Source organism: Schistocerca nitens, chromosome 9, assembly GCF_023898315.1.
Source record: "Schistocerca nitens isolate TAMUIC-IGC-003100 chromosome 9, iqSchNite1.1, whole genome shotgun sequence".
Classification (NCBI taxonomy): Eukaryota; Metazoa; Arthropoda; class Insecta; order Orthoptera; family Acrididae; genus Schistocerca; species Schistocerca nitens.
This window is the reverse complement of record NC_064622.1, coordinates 428,936,442-428,949,720: the sequence shown is the minus strand read 5'-3', so window position 1 is coordinate 428,949,720 and position 13,279 is coordinate 428,936,442. Positions and strand designations below refer to the sequence as shown.

The following is a 13,279-nucleotide window of genomic DNA, read 5'->3' as shown; positions in this document are numbered from 1 at the left end:
AATAAAAACAGTGTGTAACCAACTAGGTTCAGTTTTCTGACGCTAAATCTACAAAAGTCCTGGTGCTACATAAGAAAGATAAAGTGTTTACATGATTGACAGCCATGTATACCAGCCACACATATTATAAAATATTCTGACTTAGTATCAACGTCAGACTAAGCACGTAGGCACATAGTAAGTGCTGGTGATGATCAGAATGCGTCTGGTATTTATACAAGGAATCTGAGCCCAGGAGAGGGCACTATAGCTATCTATGGTACATGATTAACCAGTATCGCAAATGTAATGGTTAAAATGCGGTATGCGTAGTCATTAGTTAAAATTACTTCAGATGTCAAAAACTAGCGTCTGAAAATAAATTATGTACTGACATACTATACCTGGAATTGTATCCATACTTAAAATCCACACAAAAAGTGCAAAATACTAAAAATGTGAAGCTCCTGGTCTGGCAAGGTGAAACATACAGTTGTATAAAGCCTTGTATAAATATCAGACGCATTCTGATCATCAGCAGCACTTACTTTGTGCCTACATGTTTAGTTTGACATTGATACTACATCAGAATATTTCATGGTGTGTATGGCTCGTATACATGCCTGTTAATCATGTAAACACTTTTTACCTTTCTTTATCTTTCTTATGTATCACCAGGGCTTCTATAGATTTAGCGTGAGCAAACTGAACTTAGTTGGTTACACACTGTTTTTGTTTATGACTGGTCTGAGAATGACAGCAGCCGAAACCGGTAATAGTGAAGTGTAAAAGTTTGTGTGATCACTGTAAAATAAAGTGCCAAAAAAATGATCACGGACTCATTTTCAGACTAAAACCTAAATCCAAATGGGTGCATGTGGATCTGAATCAGCATTCTCATGGATGCGAGTCCATTGTGCTAACCACGGCCCCTATTCCCTTGGTAAGTTCAATGAAAAATGCTGCTTAACGTTTAGGTTAGACCACCAGTGCCAAGGTACATAGGTGCTGTCAATATTCACATATCCATACATGTAAAAATGTATCTATGTATTTATGTACGTCTGCATGTTCCATACATCCTCCTAAAGCACAGAACCGATTTTAACCAAACTTGGCATACATATCGCTTTTAGTCTGGAAACAATTTGTGGATAAGAACCAACTGTCTCTTACAGGGGTGGGCATGGGGTTGAAAACGCAGTGCAGTCCACGAGGTGGGAAAAGCCACATTTTATTCACAAAATGTTGGAGAATGAAGCATTTAGTGACTTGCAGCAAACTTTACACATAATTTCAAACCTTAACGAAACTTCTTCTCGATCATGACCCCCAACAAAATGACGCAAGAAACAAAGTTTGTCGCTAACTTCATTTTCACTGTTCATGCAGTGTAACTGGCACATACATTTATTACTTTTTATTGCTGCGGGCCGCGGTGGTCTAGCGGTTCAGGCGCTCGGTCCGGAACCGCGGGACTGCTACGGTCGCAGGTTCGAATCCTGCCTCGGGCATGGATGTGTGTGATGTCCTTAGGTTAAGTAGGTTTAAGTAGTTCTAAGTTCTAGGGGACTGATGACCACAGATGTTAAGTCCCATAGTGCTCAGAGCCATTTGAACCATTTTACTGCTAATTGTATGTGCGTGACATTTTCCAGACGATATTTACCACCAAAATTATATCATTGTGTGACACATAGATCAGGAGAAATAGAGTCATAAACACTGAGATGCGTGAGAAATTGCCACATGATACATACCGTTTTAATTTATTACTAACTAATTCAGCAACACATTTCGCTGACAGTAGCAGCTTATACCACTTGATGTAGCCACAAAATTATATCGTCGATAGTTTATCAGATGTGTCATAACAATTTGAGCTGCGTGGAAATGAAACAGCTGGGATAAATTCTCTAGAGATACGTGTTAAATATGTGTAAAAATACGAATGACACATGCATACATGTGCGTACACAGGCAAAGCCATAGGTAAAAAGCTCCTCCTAAACTCGTGGACAGGTTCCAGCTAAATTTGCTATACACATTGCTGGCTGTAAGGAAAGAAATGTAAAGGGGGGGTGTAAGAACCAGCAACCTTCTACTGGCTTGGGGGTGATAACGTGGAGAGGGAAGGGGGGAGGAGGAGATGAACAGACAGAGAGTGTGAAGGTGGAGATGGACGCAGATAGGAGATAGAAGGAGAAGGACAGAGAGAAGGAGACGGGTAAATGGACAGAGAAAGGGAAAAGATGGACAGAGAGAGGGGAGAGGACAGAGTGATGGGGGAGGAGGAGGTGGACAGAGAGAGGGGAGAGGAGACGATGGACATAGAATGGAAAGTGAAGGAGATGGACCGTGAGAGGAGAGAAAAGGAGTTTAACAGCGAGAAGGGTAGGACGATATGAACAGGGAGAGTGGGAGGAGGAAGGGAGCATATGGTAATAGGAAGAGGTAGGAGCAGATGGACAGAGAGAGGACTAAGAGAAGATTGGCAGAGAGTGGAGGGTGGAAGGATTAGGCAGACAGAGGCGCAAGAGGAGATGGGCAGAGAGGTAGGAGGTGAAGAGAGAGAGGAGAAAGGAGATGAAGTAATAGAAGATTGTACAAGTACATACCCGGAAAGTGCTGAACACTTAACTAGGTTTTGATAAATAATCGTAAACTTTTGAAAAATGGCTCAAACAATGCAGATAGGTAGGATAATTTAGAACATGAGCATTATGGCAGCTTTTTTTTTTTTTTTTTAAATGGCGAGCTTATCGAGAGCTGGAGCAGATTTTGGAATGGATTGAACACAACACGTCGCTCTTAACGGAACAGTATCGATAGATGTAAAGGTGATTTCCGGACTACCCCAAGGAAGTATAGTAGGATCGTTACTGTTTACGATATTTATAAATGATCTAGGAAAAAGCATCGGTTGCTCTTTGAGGTTGTTCGTAGGTGATGCACTTGACTATAATAAAGTAGTAACGTCAGAAGCTAGTAGCGACTTGCAGAATGACCTCCAGAGAATTGCTGAATGGTGCAGGCTCTGGCAATTGACTGTGAATGTAAGAAAATGGAGTATATTGCGCCTACATAGGAAAAGAAATCCACTTCTGTACAGCTGTACTAGTGATGAAAAACCGCTTGACACAGTATTTACCATAAAATAGCTAGGAGTAACCATCCAGAGTGATTTTAAATGGAATGACAACAAAAACAAATAGCGGGAAAAGCAGATGCCGGACTCACACTCTTAGGAAGAATCTTAAGGAAACGTAACTCATCCACAAAGGCGCTTGTTCGACTGAGTCTTGAGTATTGCTCATTTTTCTGGGATCCCTACCAGGTAGGAATTATAGCAGAGAACATCCAACGAAGAGCGGCGCGTTTCGTCGTGGGATCGTTTAGCCGGAGCGAGAGCGTTACGGAGATGCTCTAAAGAACTCCATTGGCAGCTGTTACAAGAGAGGCGCTGTGCACCACGGAGACATTTACTATTGAAATTTCTAGAGAGCACTTTCGCCGAAGGGTCGGACAACGTGAACGTGTAACTTCCCTCCCACATACGACTCGCGTAATGACCACGAGCAGAAAATTCGAGAAATTAGAGCCAATACAGAGGTTTAATGACTATCATTATTTTTTAATCTGCAGATTAAGTTTTAATCTGCGAGGAAGTTTCATATCAGCGCACCCTCCGCTGCAGAGCGAAAATGTCATTCTGGAAACATCCCCCAGGCTGTGGCTAAGCCATTTCTCCCCATATCCTTTCTTCCAGGAGTGCTAGTTCTGCATGGTTTGCAGAAGAGCTTCTCTGAAGTTTGGAAGGTAGGAGACGAGGTACTGACGGAATTAAAGCTGTGGGGAAGGGTCGTGAGTCGTGTTTGTGTAGCTCAGATTGTAGAGCACTTGCCCGCCAAAGGCAAAGCTCCCGAGTTCTAGTCTCGGTATGGCATAAAGTTTTAATCTGCCAGGACGTTTTAACTAAAATTGTTTAAAAAATTCTCATTTCTTATTGTTTAAACAATGGCAGCCTAGTAGTTTGTTTACAGGAAGCATTGAAAGGAACTGCGTTGTGAAAATTTGGAAATTTCATGTGAAAGTTTCGGTTGGTAATTTTTTATGATTTTCGTAATGAATAAATCAACTACAATGACTCTAATCGCTTACTTTTTAGTAATCAGTCATATTCAGTGAAGACCTTGGAACAGCTTTTCAATTCGTTGTTCTCGTGCTTCCGGCAGCGCTGCATTTCGTGAAGCTCAACGACAAATGGTTCCCAAGCTCTTCGATATTGTGAGCAAGATGGCTAAAGAGCTTCGTCACGGCATAAAGGCATTCTTCCGGCTACCGAAGACTGTGTAGCACATGCAGTTTTGCAAGAATATTCAGTTGTGAAAAAGATCTGTCTCCGATTGATTCTTCTCTGTTTAACTGAAGCTCAAAAGAGGATCATGTTAATTGCGGAAAGAAAATGTTTACACGCCTTCACATCCGAGGTCGCAAACGTACGGCCATTCGGTAGTGCTCAACTCAGAGGTATGCCGGTTCGAATCCTGGTGGTGGATAGCATTTTAACTGCCAGTATTTGGCCGCCAACGTAGGCCAGTAGTGCTAGTGACAATGTTAAAAATGTTCAAATGTGTGTGACATCTGCTAAGGTCATCAGTCCCTAAGCTTACACACTACTTAACCTAAATTATCCTAAGGACAAACACACACACTCATGTCCGAGGGAGGATTATGTTCTCTGCAGTGACTCTAGAAGTGGGACCATGTGACACTCTTGACGTTGATCCTTTTTCTGATGGGGATGCTAAACTTGGCGGTCCCGTTAGCTCTTCGAGCGGTGTAGGCTAAATGCCAGCACCGGATCTTACCTTCTCCTTTCTGTCATCATCATATAATGTAAACATAATAATGCACTTTACACCTATGTTTTACATTCAACAACTCGAACGCATATACGACAGAACTTTTACGTGTCCACAAGAATGCAGAGTTCTTGACCATGTTCTGAATTCGAATGTAGTAAATTTCTTTAAGACATAAAAGCTTCTGCCCACAAATCTGTCCACATGCGAAACTCAGCTTGTCGTTTTCTCGCGTGACAGTGGATGAAGGGCAACAGGCAGAGGCCATATTCCTAGATTTTCGGGAAAGCTTTTGACATGGTGCCCAGCTGCAGACTATTAGCGAAGACACGCGTATGCGGAATATGTTCTCAGATATGTAAATGGCTCGAAGATTTCTTAAGTAACTCAACTCACCATGCTGTTCTCGAAGGCAAGTGTTTATCAAAGACAAGGTTATCGTCAGGAGGTCCTCAGAGAAATGTGATAGGACTGCTCTTTTTCTCTATACGAGGTGCGGCTAGAAAAAAACCGGACTGATGCTGGAAAAAACATTTATTTACAATTATTTACAATTTCATGTTATCTCCTTCAATGTACTCTTCTCCTCGGTCTCTACACCGCTCCATACGAATTTTCCACTGTTCATAGCAATGCTGCAGATCATTTTCGGTAAGTCCATACATTACTTCCGTCGCTTTTTCTTTTACTGCTTCAACAGTCTCAAATCTAGTTCCTTTCAAAGCTGACTTTAGGGAAAAGAAAAATGTCACAGGGGACCAAATCAGGTGAGTAGGGTGGATGATCTAAGATGGGAATGTTGTGTTTTGCCAAAAACGTCTTCACTGACAACGCACTGTGAGCTGGGGCATTGTCTTGGTGAAGGATCCATGACTTTTTTCTCCACAAATCGTTCCGTTTTCTCCGTACTCGCTCACGTAGGGTAGCCAGGACGCTAATGTAGTAATGCTGATTCACTGTTTGTCCCTCTGGTACCCAATCAATGTGCATAATCCCTTTGATGTCAAAAAAAACAATCATCGTTGCCTTGAATTTCGATTTTGACATTCGTGCTTTTTTTTGTCGTGGAGAACCAAGAGTTTTCCAATGCATCGATTGGCGTTTAGTTTCGGGATCGTAAGTAAAAAACCACGATTCATCGCAAGTAATAACATTTTGTAGGAAGGTGGGATCACTTTCAATGTTTTCCAGGATTTCAGAACAAATCATTCTTCGGCGTTCCTTCTGTTCAATTGTGAGACACTTTGGAACCATTTTTGAACACACTTTGTTCATGTTGAAACTTTCATGAAGAATCTGCCTAACACTTTCCTTGTCAACTCCTGTTAACTCAGACACTGCTCTTATTGTTAAACGGCGATCTTGTCGAACAAGTTTACCGATTTTTTCAATGTTTGCATCAGTTTTTGCTGACAATGGTCTGCCAGTGCGAGTGTCATCACTGGTGTCTTCGCGGCCATCTTTGAATCGTTTAAACCACTTAAACACTTGTGTTCGCGATAAACAATCATCGCCGTACACTTGTTGTAACATTACAAACGTTTCACTTGCAGATTTTCCTAGTTTGAAACAAAATTTGATGTTAACACGCTGTTATTTCTGTACACTCAACATTTTCCGACGCACAGACAAAACGTCAACTACTTAAAACAGACGCCACGGGCAGACTGAGTGCAGGAAGGAGATGAAACTCGAGCAGTAAACGGAGCGAGAGTCACGTGACAGGCCACGCGACTTTCAGCCTTATTGCATTCGTTTTATTGTTTCACTAGTACTAGTCCAGTTTTTTTCTAGCCACACCTCGTATAGTGATCTCACGGCCGGGGTGCACCAATCTGCGACTGCTTGCTGATAACACTGTGGTGTATGGAAAGGTCTCGTCGTCAAGTGACTGTAGAGGATACGTGATGACTTAGACAAACTTTATAGTTAGTGTGATGGGCGGCAGCTTGCTTCAAATGTAGGAGGGTGTAATTTAATGCAAATGAGTAAGAAAAACAAACTAGTGTTGTTCAAAATGGTTCAAATGGCTCTGAGCTCTATGGGACTTAACATCTGAGGTCATCAGCTCACTAGAACTCAGAACTATGTAAACCTAACTAACCTAAGGACATCACTCACATCCATGCCCGAGGCAGGATTCGAACCTGCCACTATAGCAGTCGCGCGGTTCCGGACTGAAGCGCCTAGAACCGCTCGGCCACCGCAGCCGGCTACTTTTGTTGTTCGAATATAGCATTAGCAGTGCGCTGCTGAACACGATCGCGTCGATTATACAGCTAGCTGTAACGTTGGAAGCGCCACGAAATGGAACGGCCACATAAGGAAGGTACTAGGGAAGGCGAATGGTCGACGTCACTTTGTTGGGAGAATTTTGAGGAACAGTAGCTCATCTATAAAAGAGACACCGTATGGAACGCTAGTACAGCCCATACTTGAGTGTGTGAGTTCCGCACCAGGTGGGATTAAAGGAAGACATCGAAGCATTTCAAAGGCGTACTGCTACATTTGTTACTGACGGGTTATATCAGCACGTAAGTGTTATGGAGATGCTGCGGGAACTCAAATGGGAATCCCTGGACAGAAGACAACGCTTGTTTCGCGAGACACTATTGAGAAAATTTAGAGACTGACTCCGGAACTATTCTAGTGCCACCGATGTACATTTCGCGCAAGGACCACAAGATAAGATAGCAGAAATTAGGGACCGCACAGAGGGATACAGAAGAGTCGTTTTTCTCTTACTCCATTTACGAGTATGAGTGAAGTCGCTAGTAGTTGTACCCTCCACCCCGCATTGTATGTTGGTTTGCGGAGTATGTATGTAAACGCAGCTGTGGATGTAGACGTAGAAATAGGTCAATGTGCGTGGAGGAAGATGAATCATTCCGGCAAGCGGCTCACCTAGATTCGTGGGACATCCCAGCTATACGACTCTTTTTACGGAAATGGTGCGCCAGTTTCAATGCTGGTCGCTGTTTGACACAACACCTCAGTCGATCTAATAGGCCAGCCTCAACGTTTACAGACAAGTGAGATAGATTCGAGCAAGCATCCTGTAGTCCTGCTCGAATGAGATTATCACACACCTCGGTCCCTCATCAAAGACCTTGAAGGGCAGACGATTCCTGTCAGGTGAGGATGTGCAGTAAGTGGCTACAGACTTCTTCACGGAGCAACACACAGTGTTCTACCAGACAGGTAACTTCAACCTGGTGCATCAATGAGATGAGTGCTTCCGTACTGACACAGATTTTGCCTCATTGACGTACCGATTCAGGAGAGTATGGCCAACTGGAAACTCTTTGATCGCTCCTTACACAATCCATTTTCTCTATTTTGGAGACAGATGCAGATCTTGTTTCAAGTTTAAAGAAAAATTGAATGTGTTAGCTACATTTCGCATCCAGCAAAACGTGATATAACATGGACCACACACAATCTCATAGCGACCCCTATTCTTTATTGCAAACTATTCTAATTTCGTACAGAACTTTACTAAATATAGGAATGTGGCTTCGTATGACTTCAAACACAACAGTAACGAGATGTGAGTTACGAGTGGTACGGCAACTGCCGTCATAGAACGGCTGGTTGGTCAGCTTAGAAATAAGTTAACATAATAAACAAAAGATTTACTCAACTTATGTTTTCCTAGAGGCACGAAGACTCATTACAGAGAATGCAGCAAGAGACAGAGTCTAGCTATCACAAGGTCAACAAAGAAGAGGCAAGGAGTACTAAGGACGAACGATTGTATTGTAGCCAAGTGGCTATAGGTATAAGTAAGCTGTCTGGGTCCCGGTGACCTTCCTATATTTCCAGCAGCAGAGGGCACTTGTGGTACAGGGCTATTGGAAAATGGCTCAGTGGTCGTGTACCATTGGCTCTGCCAGATACCAAGTGAACCCTATTGTCATATAAAAGAGACTTGCAATCCCATTGCTAACTTCGCGACGTGTGTGGGGTGGTATTGATACAAGACACCAAAAACATCACAATAACGAAATTATAGGCAGTTCTTCATAAGGCTGACGATTGAGGCTATGAGCCGCGTGAGAATCATTTATTTTACCGAATAGTTTCTTTAAAATCACTTGAGAAAGGCTGCGTGCAACTGGTATGTACAGACCTCCATTCCTGCAATGTGTCTGAGGTGGACAGGGAGAGTTTCATTTGTAACGGATGAAGCAAACAGCTCAGTATGCGACAGGCAACTGAGGTAGCTGCGCCTTTGGCACAGAGGGGTGGACTCCTCCAGAACTGAGAACAAGAATGCTTTTCTGCACACAGGTGAAGTAATCTTGTATGAGCCCTATAGTAGCCGTTAGGAAGTGATTGTTAAGCTCTACCTTGTCAAACCAGTAGAAAGCACGTGTGTAATGTAAGAACATTGTGATAAAGGCTCCTTCCATCCTCACGGCCAATCTCTCTGCAGCTGATACTACGTTGTGCTTTGGTAGGCAGGACTTGCTTCCTCCGCTTCTTGCACATCCCTGAAAGCTCAGCCAGTAAGTTGTGGACAAACTATAAACACTCTGAATGGCTAACACAGTACAGATGATTAGCAGACATGTTGATCAGCAAAACAACAAAAAAATCGTGTAATCTGACTCTTTGACATTAGACAATTTTTGAACACGTCATAGCAAGGTGGAGTCAAGCGGAAAACGGTCATTAGGATCGTCTGAAAATGTCGAAATATCGCACCATTTGTACGACTTTGTCAACATGAGTGCCCGAGAACATTACAAATCTGTGTTAGGTGTCAAAGAGCTGGCAGGTACCTGGTAAAGCTCATGGGGTGACAACAGCTGCGACGGAAGCGCAGCCTCCAGAAGGCCCCACAGCCGGTGGCAGCGTGGGTGGGGGCGGCCAGCCCCCCAGGGCCGACGCCCTGCTGCTCGCAGTAGACCACCAGCAGGCAGAACATCTGGTACACCGAGATGGCGAACAGGTCCTGCTCCAGCGCCGCCATCAGGTAGAACGAGCGTGGTAGCATCACCGACATGAACGCCACCACCGACGCCACCTGGAATCACCAGCTAACCAGCTGACTGATGGCTTAGTTCCCATGGTGCTCGGCGGATGCATCCCAACAGGATCAGAGAAAATAATACATCCAGCTATAAAACTGAGACATCTGGAAGGAATTATCACTAAATTTGTCATTTTCGACTTTGTGACCTCCCCAGCTTCAATAAATTTGAAGAAGATCATTATTCCACCTCGTTGTTTCTAAAATTATTTTGTTTGCGCTACTATTTAAGAAACTGCCCATTCTTAAGAGCATCTAAACAACATACACTCTATAAAAAGGAGAGCTGGCAGATTAAAACTGTGTGCCCGACCGAGACTCGAACTCGGGACCTTTGCCTTTCGCGGGCAAGTGCTCTACCATCTGAGCTACCGAAGCACGACTCACGCCCGGTACTCACAGCTTTACTTCTGCCAGTATCTCGTCTCCTACCTTCCAAACTTTACAGAAGCTCTCCTGCGAACCTTGCAGAACCAGCACTCCTGAAAGAAAGGATATAGCGGAGACATGGCTTAGCCACAGGCTGGGGGATGTTTCCAGAATGATATTTTCACTCTGCAGCGGAGTGTGCGCTGATATGAAACTTCCTGGCAGATTAAAACTGTGTGCCCGACCGAGACTCGAACTCGGGACCTTTGCCTTTCGCGGGCAAGTGCTCTACCATCTTTTTTTTTTTAATTTATTCAGCTAAAGCTCTTTTTTTTATCTCATTTTGTTCTGCACTGTTCGGTGAATTTGTTCGGGGCGGACGTCCGATGACACTCGTTCATGTTCTTTGTTGATCCATTCACTCAGTTTTTTTATTACAGAGGGTAGCTAACCTTGTGACCGAGCACGCTGAGCTACCGTGCCGGCAACCATCTGAGCTACCGAAGCACGATTCACGCCCGGTACTCACAGCTTTAATTCTGCCAGTATCTCGTCTCCTACCTTCCAAACTTTACAGAAGCTCTCCTGCGAACCTTGCAGAACTAGCACTCCTGAAAGAAAGGATATAGCGGCTGTGGCTAAGCCATGTCTCTGCTATATCCTTTCTTTCAGGAGTGCTAGTTCTGCAAGGTTCGCAGGAGAGCTGCTGTAAAGTTTGGAAGGTAGGGGACGAGATACTGGCAGAAGTAAAGCTGTGAGTACCGGGCGTGAGTCGTGCTTCGGTAGCTCAGATGGTAGAGCACTTGCCCGCGAAAGGCAAAGGTCCCGAGTTCGAGTCTCGGTCGGGCACACAGTTTTAATCTGCCAGGAAGTTTCATATCAGCGCACACTCCGCTGCAGAGTGAAAATCTCATTCTGGAAACATCCCCCAGGCCGTGGCTAAGCCATGTCTCCGCTATATCCTTTCTTTCAGGAGTGCTAGTTCTGCAAGGTTCGCAGGAGAGCTTCTGTAAAGTTTGGAAGGTAGGAGACGAGATACTGGCAGAAGTAAAGCTGTGAGTACCGGGCGTGAGTCGTGCTTCGGTAGCTCAGATGGTAGAGCACTTGCCCGCGAAAGGCAAAGGTCCCGAGTTCGAGTCTCGGTCGGGCACACAGTTTTAATCTGCGAGGAAGTTTCATATCAGCGCACACTCCGCTGCAGAGTGAAAATCTCATTCTGAAAAGGAGAGCTGATTGAACGTTGCCTGCGAGAGTGGAAGCTGTCACCAAGCCTAAGGGTGGGCCAACACCATACTGAATTCCAGCATTACCGATGGAGGGCGCCACGACCTTGTAAGTCATTTTCAGCTAGGTGTCCGGATACTTTTGATCACATAGTGTAGCTGCCCCTTCGGCGCAGAGGGGTGAACTTCTCCAGAATTGAGGACAAGAATGCTTTTCTGCACAAATTTGAAGCAATCTTATACCAGCAGCTGTTATTAAGTGATTGTCTGGAGTTACAGTGGATACAGCGCTATACAAACACATTAGTTACCTATAGTAACTGCCAAGCATAACTGTGCACAGAACGGTCGTCAGCAGTCCTCATCTAAAATATAAGGTGCTTTACATGATATTGTTTACGAGAACAATAGCATTACTATTAAAATACTACATCCTGTCAGAAGCAACAAGAAAACAAACCTTGTAATGTGTACTACAAATCACGTGCAATTGCCATATGTGCATGACTGTGTCGGAAAATTCTGAAGTTTCGTAGAATGTAAGTGCAAGAATCCAGCTGCACTATCTATACAATTTCAGAGTTTATGTCTCTCTTGTACTAACAATTGTATGGGAGACATTGGTACTTACATACACGAATCATGCTTTTAAGACAATTGTCAACACTTATTTCATGGGTGAAACATAAGTATTTATACGATATATAATTGATAAAATATTAGTAGGTGATCCACGAGTATATATTGTCAAATCGCAAAACTAATATCTCGGTACATGAGGCTGAAGAATGGGTGATATTATACCTACTTCTTTATTGTAAAACTACATCACAGGGAACCCGATAACAGCAGCACAGCACATCACAGTATGGGGAACAGACATCAGAAATGAAGTGCAGGCAAAACGAACATCTTAACCACATACTAACCAGTGCCAACATAGAGAATAATGAAGATAAAATGAAGGGTTTATTTCAATAGTGGTACAAGTCCATTACCTCTACTTTCCTGTCTATAATGCTTCTGACATTAATGGTCCAAACAAACAGAAAGAAAGGTTTATCTCTAGCAAGAAGCCATATGCTAGAATATTTCTGGTATCTCTTCTTCTTCTTAAGTTGCCAATCCTAAGATTGATTTGCAGCAGCTCTCCATTCAGTGCGATTGTCGGCCAGCCTCTTCAATTCCGTGAAACTTCCGCATCCTAGGTCCTGCATTATCTGGCTTATGTACTTTCTTCTAGGTCTGCCTCTTGCCCTTTTGCCCTCCACAAGGCCTTCCGTTATAGTGTGGAGAAGAATTTCATGTCTCAGAATGTGTCCCATCCATATATCTCTCCTCTTCTTGACCGTCTTCCAAAGAAGAACTTCCTCCGCTCTCTGCAGGACTTCTTCATTTGTCATCCTGGCCGTCCATGGAATTTTTAACATCCTTCGCAGACACCACATTTAGAATCCTTCAATCCTCCTTCTTTCGTCCTCTCCAAGTGTCCAGGTTTCGCTGCCGTAGAGAAGCACACTCCCAACAAAGGTCTTTATTAACCGCTTCGTTAACGACAGACTTATCATATTTGATGTGAGGAGTCCTTTCCTTTTATAGAATGCAGTCTTTGCCTGATTTATTCTACTTATTATTATTATCTGGTATCTCAACTGCAGATTTTTCGGCGCTCATTTAACTTTAGGACTCTGTATCTCAGAATGAACAAAAATGGACTTGTAACACTATTGAAATAATCCCTTCAAACAATAGCAATGAATCTAAGGTGAAACAAATAGGTGTGACACCGATTTGTGTATATAAGT

General features: G+C 43.5%; 1 protein-coding gene across 1 annotated transcript in view; it reads right to left on the bottom strand.

Moving 5' to 3' along the window:
- LOC126204294 (organic solute transporter alpha-like protein) overlaps positions 1 to 13,279 on the bottom strand; it is a 53,386-nt gene that overhangs the window by 28,631 nt on the left and 11,476 nt on the right. Inside the window, exon 3 of the mRNA XM_049938682.1 lies at positions 9,632 to 9,876. Coding sequence (XP_049794639.1) covers positions 9,632 to 9,876 — 245 coding nt within the window. The remainder of the gene's footprint in view (positions 1 to 9,631; positions 9,877 to 13,279) is intronic.